Source organism: Cynocephalus volans, chromosome 4 (genome assembly GCF_027409185.1).
Source record: "Cynocephalus volans isolate mCynVol1 chromosome 4, mCynVol1.pri, whole genome shotgun sequence".
In the NCBI taxonomy this organism is placed as follows: domain Eukaryota; kingdom Metazoa; phylum Chordata; class Mammalia; order Dermoptera; family Cynocephalidae; genus Cynocephalus; species Cynocephalus volans.
The window spans coordinates 40,843,002-40,862,589 of record NC_084463.1 but is presented as its reverse complement, the minus strand read 5'-3'; the positions used below and the strand labels follow the sequence as shown (position 1 = coordinate 40,862,589).

The 19,588-nt window shown below is 43.6% G+C and overlaps 1 protein-coding gene across 5 annotated transcripts in view; it reads right to left on the bottom strand.

Annotated features, from left to right (window-relative positions):
• LOC134375060 (zinc finger protein 845-like) overlaps window positions 1–17,895 on the bottom strand; it is a 61,015-nt gene extending 43,120 nt beyond the window's left edge. For 3 of the 5 annotated variants that reach the window (XM_063093203.1, XM_063093200.1, XM_063093202.1), the window contains exons 1-3: window positions 17,727–17,895; window positions 5,818–5,875; window positions 90–180 (exon numbers count right to left, since the gene is read on the bottom strand). Coding sequence is in view for 4 of the 5 variants with exons in the window: in XM_063093200.1 (XP_062949270.1) it covers window positions 90–154 (65 nt within the window). In the remaining variant the exon portion in view is untranslated. The remainder of the gene's footprint in view (window positions 1–89; window positions 181–5,817; window positions 5,876–17,726) is intronic. The other 2 variants (XM_063093206.1, XM_063093201.1) reach the window with 2 other exon arrangements.
• Between the last annotated feature and the right edge of the window lie 1,693 nt (window positions 17,896–19,588).

The window sequence follows — 19,588 nt, the reverse complement described above, 5'->3', positions numbered from 1 at the left end:
TAACTGTCATGTAAACTGTACAAGCACAACAAGCACAAGAGCCTTGGCCTTTGTTATAAACGGGAGCCACCAAAGGGAAAACAACTTACCTAATTCCTGGAAAACCACAGAGTAGAAATATCTGGGGTCCAAAATTTTCCATGTGTGAGCTCATTTCCACAGGCCATGTCTGTCCCAGTCCTTAACAAAACAGAAGTAAAGATAATCACCCTTTCTTCAAAACAAGTAGAAAGCCATTTCACATTTCCCAATGTATACCCATTGTTCCAAGAGATTCCTGGTGGCCTCCACACCTGTTTTCCAGTGGTTTTAGGGTCTCAGGCTAGACCATACAGCACCTTTGTGTGAATTCGGAAAATTTCTCCTCCAAACATACAAGGAACAGTGATCTTTCCTACAAAGGACACAGCCTGAGCCAGGGCACTTGCACTAGAAACAGAATGCAGGCTGCATTTTTCTCTATGCTCCCTACCTGGTTGGGCAGGTACATTTATGGAAGGCAGAAAAATCACCTCCATTTCCAGCAGCACAGAGGGTTGGAAAATACACTGACCTTCTCAAGATATCTCACAGAGATGTGGCTGTCCAGGCTCCTGTGGTGGTGTGTGCTGCCACCTACATTTCAGTCTCCTGTGCTGATTCTACTCATGGGATTGTTTTATTTCACAAAATCAGGAGTAGAGAAAATGCTGTTTAGCAACTGACAGATATTCTGTTTCTGTGACACCCACCAACCACCACTTTGTTATAACGCACACTAAGGTGAACCTTAACACTAATTATAACTGCCACATCTGTGGTCCCCTTTTCTAACCAATACCAACTGATTTTAAAGTGGTGACATTCATTTATTAATACTGTTCCTCTTCCCCAGGGCACCGGCTTTCAGACTCAGGTACAGGCTGGTGTACCGCTAATGTGCCATTTTTGATACACTATTAAACAGTCCTCAATCTGGTGTGTCAGGACCATCCTACAAAGTCATATCTGAATCACTGAATCAGGGAGGACTCACTTTCTCATCAGAGGTGGAGGCCATCCTGGAACCAGAATAGACAGGTCTGCACTGCCCACCCCCCAGGAGTGCTGCTGGCTGTCCTCCTACACTCACACCTGCACTTTCTAGTCACTGTGAAGTTGGGAGGCAACCTCCTTTATTCCTGCAGATTAGCTTTACTGAACACAGGAAGTCCAAGAAACGGAAAGCAACAAGAAATATTTAACTTGAATGCAGTCCAATTTATCAATCTCTCTTTTTACAGCTATTGCTTATGTGGTCGGCTTAAAATTTCTATCTCCACACAGAGTGATGAAAATAATCTATCTTTTCAAAGTTTATTTTTCAACATTTATATTTAAAGCCACATTCTTTCTGGAACGGATTTTTGTGGGTAGTATAAAATATATTTTAACATTTTTTTACATGCATTTATCCAAATGATCTAGCACTATTAACTTTTAAATGTATTTCTATTAGTAATCTATAGTATTTCTTTGTAATAGCTTATGTATCCACATGTATGGGTCTGTTAGGGGTTCTGCTCTTTTTCATGGGTCTATTTTTTATACTTGTTACAATATTACTGCCTTAATTCATGTAGATTTATGTTGAGTTTTTGTATATAGAGAGCAGTTTCTCTTATTTAGTTCTTCTTTAAAAATGTCTTGGCTTTTCTTGGCCTTTTGCATGTCATACAAATTTTACCATTAGTTTGTCAATTTTCATTTTAAAAACCGTGCTTGAATTTTAATTTACTTAGTGTTATCTTTGATCGGATTCCACTAATTTTAAAAACGATTCTTTTCTCTTTCTAATTTTGTTACTATAACAGGATTGCTAACTATCAGACAGCAGGGGCATTATTTTATGTAATCTATTAAATGTTAAACATATTCCGAAAGAAAAAAAACTTTTAATTAAAGTATATAACTGGTCATTACAACAAATTTGTTAGCATAACAAACGAAGATTGGTGGATTAATCAGATTTTTAATGAAAATCTCCAAGTCCTTGGAAGGACAGATGGCACTCTTGTTTCTATAGAAACAAAGTATAGCAGGGTTATCAACACTCTTAAGCGTTTACAAAAAATAGTCTCAGTAAGCCCAGGTTTCCTAAAAATATTCTTAAATTATTTACATTATTATCTAAAAAAATATGATATAAGCACATTATGGATCTTCTAGATGGCCTTTATTTTTATAACTAAGTTGTGTTATTTTTATGCCTAAAATAAGAAAAACCAGAGAGCAATACATAAATTTCTTGATGTTTCCATATCTAGTCACAGACTCACCAGAAACCTAAAAGACACACTTCACCTGCTTGACATGAAATAACCACTTGATCAGGACTTTATATTGCCAATGGTTTCCTTACTTTTACTGACACAATAATTGTAGATATTTATGGGGTATAATGTGCTATTTTGATACATGAACACATTGTGTAATGACCAAATTTCGGTAATTATTATATCCGTCACCTTAAACATTTATCTTTTTTGAGAGAATAGTCAAAATCCTCTTCTTGATATTTGAAATATGCAATGCTGCATTATTGTTAGCTATAGTCACCCACTGTGCAACAGAGTAACAATTCTATTCCTCCTGTATAACTGCAACATTGCACCTGCTGACCAAACTCTCAACATCCCTCCCCCTTTTCTTTATTCTCCCCAGATTCTGGTAACCACTATTCTACTCTCAACTTCTATAAAATATTTTTTCTTTTAGATTTCACATATAGGTGAGATTATGAAGATTTTTTTTTTCTGTGTCTGGCTTATTTCACTTAACATAATTCACCCCAAGCTCATCTATGTTGTCACAAATAACAGGATTTTACTTTTCATGTCTAAAAATTATTTTATTGTGTATATATACCACACTTTCTTTATCCATTTATCTGTTGATGTGCATTTAGGTTGATTTCATATTTTGGCTACTATGAACAGTGCTGCAGTCAACATGGGAGTACAAATATCTCTTCAAAACACTGAGTTCATTTCCTTTGAATATACATCCATTAGTGGGATTGCTGGAATTTATGGTAGATCTATATTTAATTTATTATATTTATAAAATGGCTGTACTAATTTACATTCCCACCAATGTATAGCATAAGAGTTTCCTTTATCCACATCATCACCAGCATTTTTTTTTTGTCTTTTTGATATTAGTCATTCTAACTGGGATGAGGTGATATCTCACTGTGGTTTTGATTTGAATTTTCCTGATTATTAGTGATGTTGAGCATTTTTTCATGTGCCTCTTGGTCATTTGCATGTCTTCTTTTGAGAAATGTCTGCTCGGGTCCTTTGTCCATTTTTAAAATTAGATAATTATTATTATTATTTTGTTATTAAGTTGAATTTCCTATAAATTCTGGATATAAACACTTTGTCAGATGTATAATTTAAAAATATTTTCTCCAGTTCTCTAAGTTGTCTCTTAAATTTGTCTGTTGTCACCCTGGCTGCACAGAAACTTTTTAGTTTGATGTAATCACATTTGTTTATTTTTTCTTTTGTCACTGATGCTTTTAGGGTCTTGTCCAAAAAATTCTTCTGCAGACTGATTTAATATAGATTTTTCTCTATATTACATATGCCCAAACTGGAACAATACAGAGAACATTAGCATGCACATCTTTCTCCCAGAGAAGCTGCTCTGTTGCTCAATATCACAGGGTGCTTATATTCGCTGTTTTTGATTACAACACTGTCTAGATTGGGAGCAGTTAGGGTATGAGTGGGAAGGTGCCTAAATGTTTAGGCACAGGTTAGGGTTTCAGTTTTGGACTCAGTATCCATTGGTTTGGGAATGATGTCACGGTCCTCTTTTGGCCTTGATATCAGGTTGGATGTTTTAAATAACAGAGTCTTACCACAGAAATCCAGGCCTCCCATAACATGGAAAACTGAAAGGGCATTTCACCATCCCAGGGGTCTGCCAAAGGACATTTCTGGAAAGAAAGGGGAAAGTGCTGCCTGGCCTCATATGTCTGCCATAGAGAAAATGAGAGAAGAGAGATGAGCTAAAGATGCTCAACTTTCAAACAGAACTTAAAGAAAACAGAAAGACGCCAACTCTTGCTGGGTCTGAAATACAACTATTTTTCAACCCAACTTTTTCCCCGCAAAATATATTCAAAGTAGGAAATGGCTTTGTGGCAAGAATTGAACCAAGGTTTTTTGTGAAATATATAAAAGATAAAAAACATTTTCAGCATTCCAAGGACCTTAGAGTGTGGCACACAAAAAGTGCCTGGTAAACAACAGGGAGTCTAAGGGCACAGCAGGCTTGAAAAGATGAGGAGGCCAGTGACACAGGGCCTGCCTCAGAGTGTGTGGGGGTAGGTTTGGTCTAATGGATTTTAGAACACAGGAAGCACACACTTTTTAAAGCAGTGATTACACTGAACCATTTCTGGCATCAAAAGGCCAGAGTTGGATGAAAATAAAAAAAGAGGCCACTGGATCCCCAACTTACTGTAAGCAAGAAATAGACAAAAACAAGTTGGTCAACTGCAATCTCAGGCATTTAAGGAAAAAGAATACTGAGAGAGAATGGAGAGAGCCCAGAGGGCAGAGTGAAGAGGCATGAGGCTGTCTCCCAGGTACCAGGACTGGGCCCTAATCAAAGAACGGGAGCAGATGCCCAACACAAATAACTAACTGCTGAGACCAGTGCCTGCAGGTGCCTCCCCTTCCCACCAGCCCTGTCTGCAGGAAATTGCCCATATGTTCATACCAGCATCCTCACTGTGTGCTGGTCATATGGGGAGGGGCAGGTGATAGGCCACTGGAACTGATTTAATTGAACTTTTGGCCAGTTCCATGTTAGCAAAATATTTCTGCGGCTCTTGAAAGGGGCAAAGTATATTTTGCACGTGGTCAAAAACTGAGGCAAACTGGTTTTGAATTTTAGGGCTTAATGTACATTTCTGACAGCTACAAATATGCATTCAACAGGGACTTCAACCCATAGTCAAAAGGCTGGAAAAAAGGTACAAACTAGAGAGAAATAGGAGTGCAGACTATGGAAGATCAAATCAGACAAGACAAATTGCAGAGTGAGAAGAACAGTGTCTAGGATGGAATGCTGGGATGAACTATGTTACAAAGAGAAAGCAGAAGAATTCAGAGGAAAAAAAGAAAGCATGATAGAAAGTAACAAATTCCAGGAGAAGATCATGTTCTGTGCTGCACACCTGCATGTATGAATCAACTGAGCGAAATGTATGAAGAGTTACTGAAGAGAATCAACTCAAGCCTCCACATGGTCCAGGTTTAATCCATGAATCAAGCTTCTAAAAGCTGTCTGGGACCACACTATTTTACACTGTTTTATAAATTCCAGAAAAACCTTATTAACGGAGTTGTGCTTTAGCCCTAGGTAACTGCACTGCATATAACTGTTTGTTTACAAATTGGTGTTAAAAAACAAACAAACAAACAAAAGAAACCCTTTCTACTACATCATCTATGTGATCAATGAAGATGGACTTTGGTATCAGCAAGTCTTGATCTCCCATAAAAAATTTAGCATACTGTCCTCTCAGATTCCATTCCAATCACAAAACAAATCAAACTGCCATTTTGTCACAACATCAGAAAGACCAGAGACAAATTTGCATTCAACTTGGACAACTCAGTTCTTAAACTGCTGAAGCTACATGCCCACTTTATCTTACATACCTACATTTCCTTCAAAGTATAAGTTTTACTTATACTTTTCTATTTTAATTCATCGACCGCATGAAGCTCATAAGATACAATATAAAACAGAACAAAGAATCAATAAACAACTCACCCAAGATTTATTCGTATTTTGTTGCTGTTGAAATGCATATGAATCCGTAGCAGCAGAACTGAAAGAGAAGGAAAATGGAGTGAATTAAGGAGAGAACTAGTGTGAGTTGATCCTAGATTCTCCTCACCAGAACCCAATGCACATTAGCTGGAAAGGGGGGTGGGGGGAACCAAGGCTCTCTAAAGGAGAATAGTCCTTTATGCCTCAAAAAGAGGCAACAAACACCCCACTGAAGATGCATCTACAAATATATAAATTGGCAGAAATCAGACAATTTAATTTTGGATTAATGAATGATCACAGATCAGGACTGGCCCAGATGAGCTTTGGTTTATGTGGATGACATCTACCAATAAGTACTCCCCTCACAACTAAAACAGAGGCTTTGTAAAAAATATTTATTAACACATTTTGAAATATGAATAAATCCATTACTGTTGACATAAATAACATTTTTATTTAAAGTAACTGTTTTCTAAAAAACACAGCTCAGCGTGGACAGTGGCACTGCCTCACACTCATGTTGGTCTCCAGGCAGACTCTAGGGATGGCTGCTTCTCCTCCTGCTCTGGTGGGAGCTGCTGCAGCACACTGTTCTGGGCATATGAAGAAATCCGGCCCACACAGGCATGTAGTTGGCAGAAGGAAGACCTTGCGGACCCCTGAAAGGAACTCAGGGACCCCCCAGGGGTCCTCAGACCACATTTTCCATGGGTCCCTCAGACCTCACATCCTGGGCACCTGCCCAAAGTCACCACTGGGCCTCCCTCCAGTTTCCTGATGCTTTGGGGGTGGGAGGTTGTGGGGGAGGAAACTAGGTCTCAGTGGAAGAAAGAAGACCCAGGATGTCTGCTGGCTTGCAGGACAGTGGGCCCTGAAACATGGGTGGTGCTCAGGGAGCACAGTGGCCCCTACTGAGGGTCAGGGGACATATGAGAGGGAGGTCCAGGAGTGTTGGCTCACCATACATGCCAGAACCTCATCAGGGAAATCTGACAGGAAAGAAGGCCCAAGACACATGAGGAAAACACAACTGGAGGAAACAGAAACCAGAGAAGAAAACTTTAGAAAGTAACAGGATAAGACCTGACACTTCCATAACACTTAGTGATTAGTAAGTGTTTTTACTTATCAGTAAATAAACTTAAGTTCTTTACTAATAAGCTCAAGGCTCATCCTCACAACTGCCCTGTAAGGTGGGGCCACTATTATCTTACTTTGCAGATGAGGAATCTGAGGCACAAGAGGTGACGTAACCTGCCCAAGATCACACAGCTGGTAACTGGTAAAGAAGGGTTTCCAACTCAGGCATACACACAGAAATTAATAGCCTTCGTATACACAAATAAACAGAAGATATAATGGAAGAGAAAACACCATTTACATTAGCAACAAGGAAGACAGTACACATAGGAATACATTTAACACGAAATGGGAAAATCTCTAAGTGGGAACTTTGAAACATTACAGAAAGTGTTTTACAGTTAACAAAAGAAAAACTTTTCAAGTAGACATCTGCTGTTCTTGGATAGGACAACTCTATATTACAAAGATGTCAGTTCTCCCATCTCAACAAAATACCAACAAGTATTTTTATGGAGCTAGACAAATTGATGGGGAAGTTCATATGGGAAAACAAACAGAAGAGTATATCTGGGAAAACACTCAACAAATAAACAAATAAAAAGCACTAGTACTAGTGGACTTTAAAAAATCCTGGTGAAGAAAGTACTGATACATGGGAAAATATGGGTGAATCCTGACATTGTTAGTTAAAGAAGCCAGACTTGAAAGACCACACACAATGTATGTGATTCCACTGATATGAATTGTCCAGAATATACAAAACCACAGAAACAGAAGGACAGGTGGTGGCCAGGGAGTCGGGGGAGGGGAATAGGAAGTGTCTGCTGATGCATATGGGGTTTCCTTTTAGGTTGATGAAAATGTTCTGGAATTTGCCAGTGGTGATGGATGTACAACTCTGAATAGACTGAAAACCACTGAATTGTATACTTCAAATAAGTGAACTTTAGGGTATGTGAATTATATCACAACAGAGCTATTATGAAAAATGCTAGAAAGTCTCTATAAGATACTTTGATTGAAAACATAAATAACCCAATGGAATAAGAAAGAAAGCCTAAAAATAAACCCATGTACATGCAGAAATTTAGCTTATGATGAATGCAGCATTATAAATCAAAGAAGTACATCTTACTAAATGGTGCTGGGACATCTGGTTAGCCATTTGGGGGAAAAAATGGTACATGCCCCACATAATAAAAGGAATATACTCCAAATGGATCATAGCTATTAATGTAAAAGATAAAATAATAAAGGTATGTGCAAAATAATTTTTTTAAGTGAATTCCTTTTTAACCTGTGTGTAGGGAAAAGGATCCTAGGTAGGGCTCAAAATCAAGATGCTATGAAAGGAAAGACAGACACATGTGAAGACACTTAAAAAACAAACCAAAATTTGCATGACCAAAAACACCACAAGCAAAGTAAAAGGACAACTGATCAGCTGAGAGAAAATATTTGCAACATGTGTCACAGATAAAAGGCTAATAAGATCCCTGTATTAGTCCTTTTTCTGTTGCTTAAAACAGAGTACCTGAGACTGGGTAGTCTGTGAAGGAACAAAATTTATTTTTCACAGTTTTGGAGGCTAGGTAGTCCATGGTCCAGGGGGCGCGGGTGGTGAGGGCCTTCTTCTGGGTGGGAAGTCTCTACAGGGTCCTGTGGCAAACGGTATCACACAGCAAGAAGGGCAAGATCAAGAGCTGTCCTATGTGTTCCCCTTATAAAGCCTCCAGTCCACACCAATGCTAACTCATTGCCATCAACCTGCCACACCACGAATGGGTTAATCCATTCCCAAGGGCCGCACAATTCAAACACTGGTCAATGGCCTCACCTTTCAAATACCATAATCAAATCTCCTACCTTCTTAGCACTGTCACAGCAGGGAACAAGTTTCCAATATCTGAAATTTGGGGAACACATTTGACTCATACCAATCCCTAATATACAGAGAGCTCAGTAAAACTGCAGGTAAATAGAAAAAAAAAAAAAAACCCAGAAAATTTGCTCTCACACACAATATAAAACTGGTGCTTAAACATATGAAAAGACGTTCGAGCTCACTCATAATTACAGAAATGCAATTTAAAGTGACACCAAGAGAGTCCTCTTCTGCCTACGATGTGGGAAGCTAGAAAGAGTGTGGTCCTAATGTACCTATAAGAAAAAGCTACAAGTACAGGCCAGCCACCAAAAAATAGGAAAAAAAAAAAAAAAAAAACCACAAAAGAAAAAAGCTACAAACTATAAAATCATCAATTTCTTGGACTTATCAGAGCACTGAGGTCTCAGGGAAACTGAGTGGCCTGAAACCTAAAGACAGACCATCCAAGGAGACACAAGATGGAACACTGGCTGCAGGCAGCAGAGAAGGCCACACAGGCAGAAAAGAAGAATTAAGCTTTGCCCGGGAGGACAGGGATGTGCACCCAGGGCTTGGCCTACTCTGGGGCCCATACAGCAGCTGAAAAGTGCCTGTGGAGCAGGGCAGGTGGCAGATGAGGACCCCCACAGCACATGGTGGTCAGGGAGACCACAGGCATGTCCCTAAGTCTCTCCAGGGAAGAGGAAGCAGGGCTGGCAGAGGGGAGGGTGTGCCCTGGCAGGATGGGCCCTGGGACTGAAAGCCAGCTTCCTTGAGACTCAGCAAGGATCCACTGGGCAGGCTTGGCCCAAGTGCTCAGCCCACTAGGCAGCCTTTGGTGCAGCTTCTGGTGAAGTCCACAATCCAATTCAGCACTGCACATGTGGCACGGTCTCTCACAGCTCTGACCCTTAAATCAGCAAATCAAGTTACTCAATTGTGCCCACGAATCCTGCCCAACCTCATTGCACAGAGACAGCCAGTCTGGCAGCTTAGGCCCAAGAGACACAGCGTCCTAGAAGCAGGAGGCTGCTTCCTCTCCTAGGTACCCCTCATTCCTACTCAGCCCCCAGCATACAGCCAGGCCCAGGCTTTAAATAATAAAGACCTGTGGATGCATGGAGGATAGGAGGAGAGCGGAAAGGAATGAACTGGGCCTGGAGAACACAAAACCAGGAGTGTGCAAGAATGGGGGAGGCCAGGCCTTCTGGCTCCAGGCTGCCCCACCAGGCCCATGAGTGCTACGGAGGCCCCTGGGCAGGAGGCTGCACGGGAGGCTGTTAGAAACATGTGGAGACACCATCCCAGAAGAGTCAGGGGAGACTGGGGACCACGGAGGGGATCCAGGTCTGAATCTCCATTCTGCCTTGATCAGTGTGTGACCTTCCTTGAGAAAGTCTCTCATCTCTTGTGTCCCCAAGTCTGTCCATACACTCAAAAGTGGGGGAGCAATGTATGCCTGGCAGGGCTATTGGAGGAGTAGGTGGGAAGGACCAGGAGGTGCCTCACACAGTGGGCACAGCATGTCTTGTTTTCCTGTTTCCTTCAAAGAGAACCCTGAGAACTGCAAGGGTGACACTGGCACCCAATGGGCTCTGCCATTCTCTGAATGTCTGCATCCTCCCAAAATTCACATGTTGAAACTCTAAGCCCCAAGGAGGGGGTGTTTGGGAAGTGACTGGGTCATGAGGGCAGAGCCCTCACAGTGGGATTAGTGCCCTTGTGAATGAGGCCCCACAGAGGGCCCTCACCAGAACCGACTCTGCTGGCGCCCTGATCTTGGACTGCCAGCCTCTTGGATCTGGCCAAGCAGTGAGAGCCAAACTAGGACCAGAGCTCCACGATGGAGAGAAGCAGGCCTGAGGTCACATGGGAAGCTGACAAGGCTGCCACCCAGACATGCCTGGCCCTGCCCCTTACCCTATCCCTCTGCTATACAGGATGGAGTTTCCCCACACCCTCACTGCCCCTTGTCAACCACGGGAAGTGGCGGCATCCTCAGAGGTGCTGCTCCGAGAGCACCTTCACTCATCTCCTCAGCACACGTCCATCATCCAATGTGCCCAGAAACCAATGAATGATTTAGAAAACAATGTAAGACAGTACCTCAGCTCACAGTTTACACCAAAATAGATTCCAGATGGATTAAAGAGTTAAGTAGTTTAAAAATAAATTCAAAATAAAACATCAAAACAACCCAAAAGAAAACATCTACCAAACACAAAAGCAATGTTAAACACACAGAAAAACAGATTTGGCAGCATAATTTTTAAAAGCTTCTGTAAATCAAAATGCAACACAGGCAAAAAAGATAAACTGAAAATATATTTGGAACACATATGACAAAGGCTGCTATCCTTAGTATGTAAGGCACTCCTACAAGTTTATTTTTAAAAACATTCAAACATAATCTGAAGTAAAGTGTGGATGTGAGCAGGAAAGGCACGTGACCCGTCAGCAAGCGAGAAACAAACAGGAGAAACCACAGGCGCAGTTAGGAGCACATGACGCCAGGACCTGCCAGTCAGATTAGTGGAGCTGGACAACTGAGGACACAGGGTGGGGGCAGTGCAGTGGGACCCCAGCCTCAGATGCTGCTTGTGGGGGCACAAAGCAACACAAGCCACCTGCAAAATGATCAGGCAGAGAAACCCCCACCACTCCAAGAGTTCTGCTTCAATGAGTCCAAAGAGAAAGAAGCAGAAGCCAGAAGTGTTGTAAAATAAAGAACAAAATATTAGAAATGGCCTAGTCAATAAAAAGAAAAAAATAAATCATGTTACATATCTATATAGTATGTAGCAACTTTAAATAGTGTCCACAAGCACATATTTAGTTATGTGGTAAACTGCTCAGAAAAGAATCCTAAATTGAAACAAGGCTACCAGAAAGTGTGTCACACAGTCATCTCACAAGAAGCACCAGGAACTGTGTCCCCTGCCGGCGGAATGTACAACGAAGCCACTACTCCAGAGAACTGCTGGGCAGTTTTTGATAAAGATGCACTGACCTTGACCTTGACCCAGCCATCCCACCCCTAGGCACTTACCAAGAGAGCTGGAAACACATGTCTCCAAGAGCCCTAAACCCCATGGTCAGAGCAGCCTTGTCGTGATCAGCCAACCTGAGACAGCACAGATGCACATCAACAGGAGAAAGGACAACTGTGGTCCAAATGTCGACAACCACATAGAGTGGCTGTGGCCATGGTGGAGTGGCAGGTTAGTGGAAGTCTTTGCCCCTCCAGGTAGGTGATGTGACCCAGAGTGCCTCACTCTTCTCTGCACAGTGGGCACAGTCACCCTTCCCCAGAGGGCCACTGCCAGTGAGGATGGAGCCTCGCACCTCCGAGTGAGTGTCACCATGGCAACTAAAGCCTCTCCTCCCAATCCGTTGGCCTAGCCCCCAGGCTCAAGTGCTCCCCAACCCCTCCTTCCCAGCCAAGCAGTGCATTACAGTGCATTACTGCAGTGCCACGTGGCACACTCACTCCTCAAGCCACATGGCAGGGAGGCAAGCAGCTCCGGGATTAATTAGCTAGTGTTCACACAGGGTTCAGAGAGGCATCAAGGAGCCTCTTGCAAGCTGGAACTGCCTCAGGAGCAGCAGAGGAAAGGACCCTGAGGCACATGTGAGCATACCTGAGGCACAGTATACCTCACACAAGACTGGGGCCTCTGCATGCTTCCACCACAGCCAATCCCCAGCTCACTCAACCCAGGCTAACCCCAGGTCTCAAGGAGGCCCCTCCCTGGAGCTCTTCAACCAGATCATGTGCTCCTGGCTCAGGCCAGTCCCACAGCCTCCTGCCAGCAGGTAGGCCCAGCCCCCTCAGGAGGAAACAGCAAACCTGTAAATGAGCTGCACAGGGAGGAGGCGACCAGAGGCACAGGACAGACTGCAGGGATGAACGCACTGCCCCAGCCCCATTAGGTAGGAAGCTCCAGATCTTCAACAAGGGTCCCAAGACCATTCAATGGGGAAAAGATCACCTTTTCAACAAATGGTGCTAGTAAAACTGGACAGCCACAAGTGAAAGAATGAAGTTGGACCCTTACCCTAAACCATATACAAATATGAACACAAAATTTTTCAAAGACTTAAATGCAAGACCTAAAATTATAAAACTCTTAAAAGAAAACATAGGAAAGCTTTGTGACAATGAATTTAGCAATAACTTCTTATCTATGACACCAAAAATACAGACAACGAAAGAAAAAATAGAAAATGGGGTTTTATCAAAATTAAAAACTTTTGTGCATCAAAGCATATGTCGCAAGTTAACATGACAGACCCCATCTTTATCCCAGTTGTAAAAACAGCTAAATACATTCTACACTCTATAGTTCTGTGGTCACAAGCCTGTTCCTGTGTTAGCAAGAAAACCACAGACGGCCAGCTTTTTCCTATGTAGATGAGAAACAGAGTAGCTCTCTAAAACAGACCCCTCCTCAAGTAACCACATTTCCTGCCCTTACACCCAGGTGTGATAGACCCATACCCAAGAAACTTCTTTACCTAGGTTTAACTCACAACCACTGACCCATTTAAACTAAACATGCTTTTTGTGCAAAACTGTATGCTCTGCTATAACTTGCATATTTTGGCTTCTTTAAACCAGTTTGCTTGCTCTTGCAGAACATCCTGTGTGCCCAACAGGATGCAGTTTATGCCATAAGTGCTAAAGCCATCAGATCCGGCTACTAAGCTGACAGTTCAAAGCTTGACATAAGTTACACCATTTTATGTAAAAAAATCCATTTTGTTTTGTTTAAGGAAATAAAGAGGGGGGAAGGGAAGGGTGGAAAACCCCTGCTGATTGCTAACCACAAAATTAGTTTATGTACTCGAGGCTTGCTTGCATTGGCTAAAAATACAACGGAAGATCTGCACCGAGGAGACCTTAAAAACTGAAAGTAACTTAGGCTCGGGGCCACAGTTCAGAAATTGGCTGCTGCCGTCCTGGCCGGAATAAACTCCCTTTGAATTCAATTTTCTGGGTGCAGTCTCTTTTTCAATCTACCCTCTGGTGGGTAGCTGGCTGGTGCTATAACACATACTACCAACAGAATGAAAATGCAACTCACAAATGGGAGAAAACATATCAGTTAAGGGATTAATATCCAGAATATATACATATATACGTCTGTGTGTATAAACTCCTACAACTAAACGAACAAAAAAAATCCTATTTAAAAAGTATCACAAATGATAGAGATAAGAAAAGTGAACAGAATGAGGTAAAAAGAGAGAAACTAAATCACTTATAAAGGGAAACCAGGCAGTCCTCAGATTTCTCCAAAGCAATATTCAAATCATTAGACAGTGAGTGACATCTACAAAATGGCCAGAGAATGACAGTCTCGACCAAGGATTCCATCAACATTCAAGCTGTCCTGTAAGCCCCAAAGCCACAGTTCTGAACATCCAGCACTCAGGGTCACCAACCCCATCAGCCATTCTGAGAAAACATCCCCAAGACAAGCCTCAGCTGATCAAGATTTGATGGAGGAAACACCATCAAAAGGGCTGTCAATGAGCACTGAATATATTTATCTGTAGATGTAAGACAGAAACCAATGTGGGCTGATGGTGACAGACAAGAATGCAGATAATACAGTCCCCAACTACGGAGTTATGACTCAAATGACACAAACTGGGGGCAGGGGGAGACATGAGAAAAGATGAGAAATAATTAGCTCATCGCCCCATCAGTAAGAAATGCAGCCAAAGGGTATCATTTAAAGCTGACGTTTCAATAACAGAAATACAAGTAAATGTCAGAGTATAAAAGCAAACACTGAGAAAGGTATTATTGTTAGCTAAAACTGGGTGATGGGAGAAAGATAACAAAACACATTAATTTTATAATGACTCAAAAAGATGTCTTAGTCGCCTATTGCTGCCATAACAAATTACCACAAATTCAGCAGCTCAAAGCACACAAATTTGCTCTCTCACAGTTTCCATAAGTCAGAAGTCCAGTTGGGCTGTGCTCCTTCCTGGAGATGCTGGAAAAACAACTTGGGTTGCAAGAAGAGTCCAGGTACTTGTGTCCTTGCTGCTTGTGGTGAGAGGTGGGGGTACCTTTAGCTCCTAGACCCCTCTGCTGCAGTCCTTGCACTGGGACTTCTCTGACATCCCTTCACCACACCTCTCTCACTTCTCGCTGGAGAAAGTTCTCTGCTTTTCAAGGCTCAGCTAACTACATTGAGCCCACCCAGGTAATCCAGGCTAGTCGGTCTACTTTACGGTCCATAACCTTAATCACATCTGCAATGTCCCTTTCTGCCATGTGCCATGACATGCTCATTGGTGCCAGGGTACAGTGTGGTTAACTGGGGGAAAGGCAGAGATGGGGGGAAATGACATTCTGTCCATCACAGAAGGTACTTAATAAATGATCCCCATAGACATACAGTGCTACAGACAGTATATGACATTATATGAAATGTTATTACAATATCTCATAGAGACAAAGGTATAGACTCTCCCAAATATCAAAGTACCGAAACTAAAACAAAAGCAAAGAAAACAGATCACAGAACAAAAGACTAAAAAAATACAAACACACACACAACAAAACTAAGATGAAATGTATGTGACCTATCAATAAATGTAAATTAGTTGAACTTACCTAGAGAAAGTGGGGGGAAAAGATTCTCAGACTGAATCATAAAGGAAAACCCACCTTTATGTGACATACAAGAAACACATTTAAAGTAGTCTAGAAGGGTTAAACATAAAGAATGGGCAAAGATGTGGTAAGCAAATACAAACTCAGAAAAGCACGAGTCATCATCTTACGATCACAAAAAGTAAAAATGAGGAAAAGGGTACTTTGGTACTAATGGGTGCACTTCAGAAAAAAATATAATCATTACAAATAGCTATGCACCAGACAACATAGCTGCCAACATTCACTGGAGACACAAGGGGAAATGGGCAGAAATGTATCAATGGTAGAGACTAATTCACTTCTCTTGGTCCACAACACAGCAAGAGAACAAAAACTAAGTAAAGGTTATACACGACCTAAATAAAACAAATAAGGTGGTAAAATTCATTGTCATACACATCAAACCTCTGCCAACTTGAAATAGAAACTCAATCTTCTTTTTAAGCCCCAGTGGAACAGTGATGAAACCTGACTCCATGTTAGGGCCACAAGAAAACTTCCTGAAACCCAAAAGTTCAAAAGAGGAATCAGTATTCTCTCATCAAAATGCAACTCAAATTACTATAATAGTAAAACCAATAAATCAAAAGAACCTCTTCTTGGAAATTTTAAAACTTGCTCCTAAAAACTCCTGAGCCAAAAAGAAAATATATACCAAAACTGCAGAACTTCAGACAGCAATGATAAAGAAAATCTGTTCTATTGGAACTTAAGCATCACACCTTAAACATGAAGTACTTTTCTGAAAAGAATGTGAACAAGTGAATCAAGCACACACATCATTTCCAAAAACAGTGATAAGATAAACAGGAAAAACAGAAGGAATTATTAACTGTTAGCAAAAAGCAATAAGTTAATAAGTAGAAAAACAGAACAATTAATTTAATAAAAATATCCAAAAGCTGAAACCTTGAAGAAAAACTAAAACAACAAAATGGAAACTATTAGCCACAGGCTGCTGAATGTGTGCAGAGCCAGGCCAGAGGAGCAGAAGAGGGATAGAGGTGACCCGGCTAAAACTCGATCTCCTCCAGGAAGCCTTCTCAGATTTGCTAGTCTCCCGCAGCCATCTGCAATCACAACTGTGTTCCTCACCCTGTGCTGCCCTGTTGTCCACACATTTGCTGCACCAGATTTCTACTGAGGACCTAGGATGACATATGAGGTTCAACCACACGAAAGTACCATTTCTACCAGCCAAAGAACTCCAATTGTTAACAGATTTCATCTGTATCTTTCAATCTAATACTGTGTCCAGACTGGGCATAGAGTAAGCAATAATCCCAATCTCTGCCTCAGAGACTACAAATAAAACGGAAAACCAGCAGATAAGTAGCAATGACAAAACATGAAGTGCTGGGAAGGAAAAGAGAAGGAAACCGAGACAGGAGATACTGGGAAAGAGTGGTCAGGAAGGTGAGCGAGTGACAGTGAACTCAGATCTGCGGGAGGACGGCCAGCTACCCCCAAGGCCAGGAAGGAAGGGCAGGCCAGCCTGCAGGGGAGGGAGGAAGAGGCGCCAGGTGTGGCTAACATGGCGCCTGGCAGGAGGAGGGGGAGAAGCAGCAGGGGCCAGTCCCATCTTGTCCAGTACCCCAGATAACAGAACTTTCCGTGATGACCACAAGTTTCCCTGTCTGCACCGTCCAATACAGCAGCCACCAGCCACTCGTGGCTACTGAGAGCTTGCGATGTGGCTACTGGGGCTGAGGAAAGGAACCCTTCATTTTAAAGTTGACTGAAATAGCCACACCTGGCTAGTGGTCACCATAGTGGACATCCCAGATAGAGCTTCCAGGTCGGGTAGACGTGAAACAAGAGCCTAGGAGGCCCCCCGAAGGTTTCTGCGGGCCGACGCAGAAGCGGAAGCCCCTGAGGGAGCTGTCCCCTGTCCCCATACCCAGGAGGCACCTTTTCACAACTTGGACAACGGGCAGAAAGGGCGGAGGGGAAACACCCAGAGTCAGAGTCCCCAGCTCCAGAGTGCAGGGGGACCATCTACGACACCCCATTAGTGGGTGCTGCGGCGGCGCTTTCCTCCACGCGCGGAAACCGGGGCGCACAGGCCAGCGCCCCCTGGATTCGGGACCTGGACAGCGCTCCGGGGACCCACTGTAGGGAAGAGGGGCGCAAGTGCCCAAGGGTCCGCCCGAAACGCCCCGTACTTGGGGGCTGTGGATCCAGGCCCAAGGCGCACTCGGCCCGGCCCGCCCAATCGCCCCGCCCCCACCCCCGCCGCCGCCCCCGTCCTGTCCCATTTCTCCGCCGCCGCCTCACCTGGTCCTGGGTGGTCGCTGTCGTGCTCTGGCGCCCTTGGCGGGAGGGCGGCGCACAGGGCAGCCACAGGCCCCCACACAGCACTTCACGGCCCAACCTAGGCCCTGCTACCGGCCGCTGTTCCTCGACTCTGGTAGGCGCCGGCGGCTTCCGACACCGCACGTCCCAGCGTGCACCGCGGCGCAAACGTTGGGGACGGTGGCCGGCTGGACCAAAAGACGCTGCGGGGGCGCGCACGGCAGACGTCCGGCCTCCTGGGCTGTGGCCTCAGTCTCCAGGCTGCCGAGAGCTGGCGGAGGACCGGCTGGGTGGCGCTTCAGGACTGGGCTCCGCCTCCGCCTCCCCCCAGGCCTCCCAGTGCTGGGGTCTCAGCAGCTGGGGCGTCAGCAGAGCCGGGCTGCTGAGGGGCGCCGAGGCCGTGGCCTGGCCCGTCAGGAATGGGAGTCGGGTTATCAGCGCGCGGGTCCGCGTGGGGACGTGAGCAGGCTGGGAGCTGACAGGTCCCTGGGGGCTCAACATCCCCATCTCACAGAAGAGAAAACCCAGGCTCAAGACAGTTGCAGAACCTTTGCCCGAGGCCGCGGCTCCTTCTCACAAACAGCCAGAGCGCAGCGCGGGGACCTCAGCTTTGGGAGACCCCCCGGGGCCCGGCCTCCTTCCGCAGGGGCCTGCGGGGCCTCCGTCCACCTGAGCTGCCTGCGAGCACGAGCTTCCAGAAGGACCCTGGCCACTCACCCTCCAGTGACACGCTGGAGAAGGGGCCTGAGCCCTCCTTCCTCGGGGCACAGTAAATTATACACGTATTAGAAATGAACGTTCAGAATTTCCTTGATTCATAAAATTGTGGGTTTTTAAGTGGGTTAAAACATATGACACCCAAAACTTATAACTTCTAAAAAGATGGAATAAAGCATTAAATAAAGGATGTTTTAATTATTCCAACCTCAGTTTTGTGTCACATTAGCTGTGCTACTTTGGTCACATTATTTCAATTTTCTGAAATTTACTTTCATAGCCTCTTATGTAAGTTAGGAAGTCAGCGTGATTACCTAAAAGTCTTCTGTGCCCCTAAGTTTGTTATCATTCTGTCCCAAATGCACAGGGAGTCTCAGTTAGTCACCTCTGCATATATGCTTCATCCCACGTTGCTGGATCCCTAAATTGCCTCCCCTGTTTACCTCCCAAATACAAACGCATGGACAGCCTGTGTTCTCCCCCAGCCCTCGGCCTGTGATCTTGCAATGTGGCTACTGGGACTGTCCATGCACGGGTTAAAACCTGTGCTCGGGTGTACCCGCCTCCAGCATTGCGCACTCTTTGTTTCCATCCTCTTGCGATGGCCCCAAACCATCCCAAATCCTCCTCTCCTTTCTACCCTCCCACTTACTCCAAACTAAGCCATCCTGGTAATCAACTTAATTGCTTTATTTTCACTCACAATTCTCCTTTCTCTTTTTCTTTTTATCCCTTCTTCCATTGGCTCCATTCCTCCCCACTACACTGCAGCTCCATTTGCAGATAAGAAATTTCTCTCTGTCTCTCTCTATCTCTCTCTCTCTCTCTGTATATATACATACGCCCAAATATAAATACATATACCCCCTTTCTTTCACGTTCTCACTTTCTCTACCTATCTGTCCATCTAGCCATCCATCCATTCATCCAATCTTTCATCCTTCCATCATCTATGTTCATTTATTTACCTACCTATCTATCTATTGATAGATCTATCTATTTCTCCAAACACAATTTGGGTCATCATTCTCTTCTCACTTCTACACTTTACTTCTAACTTCTATGTTTTCTTGGAACACTGTACCGACCTCTCTTCTCTTGCCAGAAAAGGTCTCATTCATCTGCCA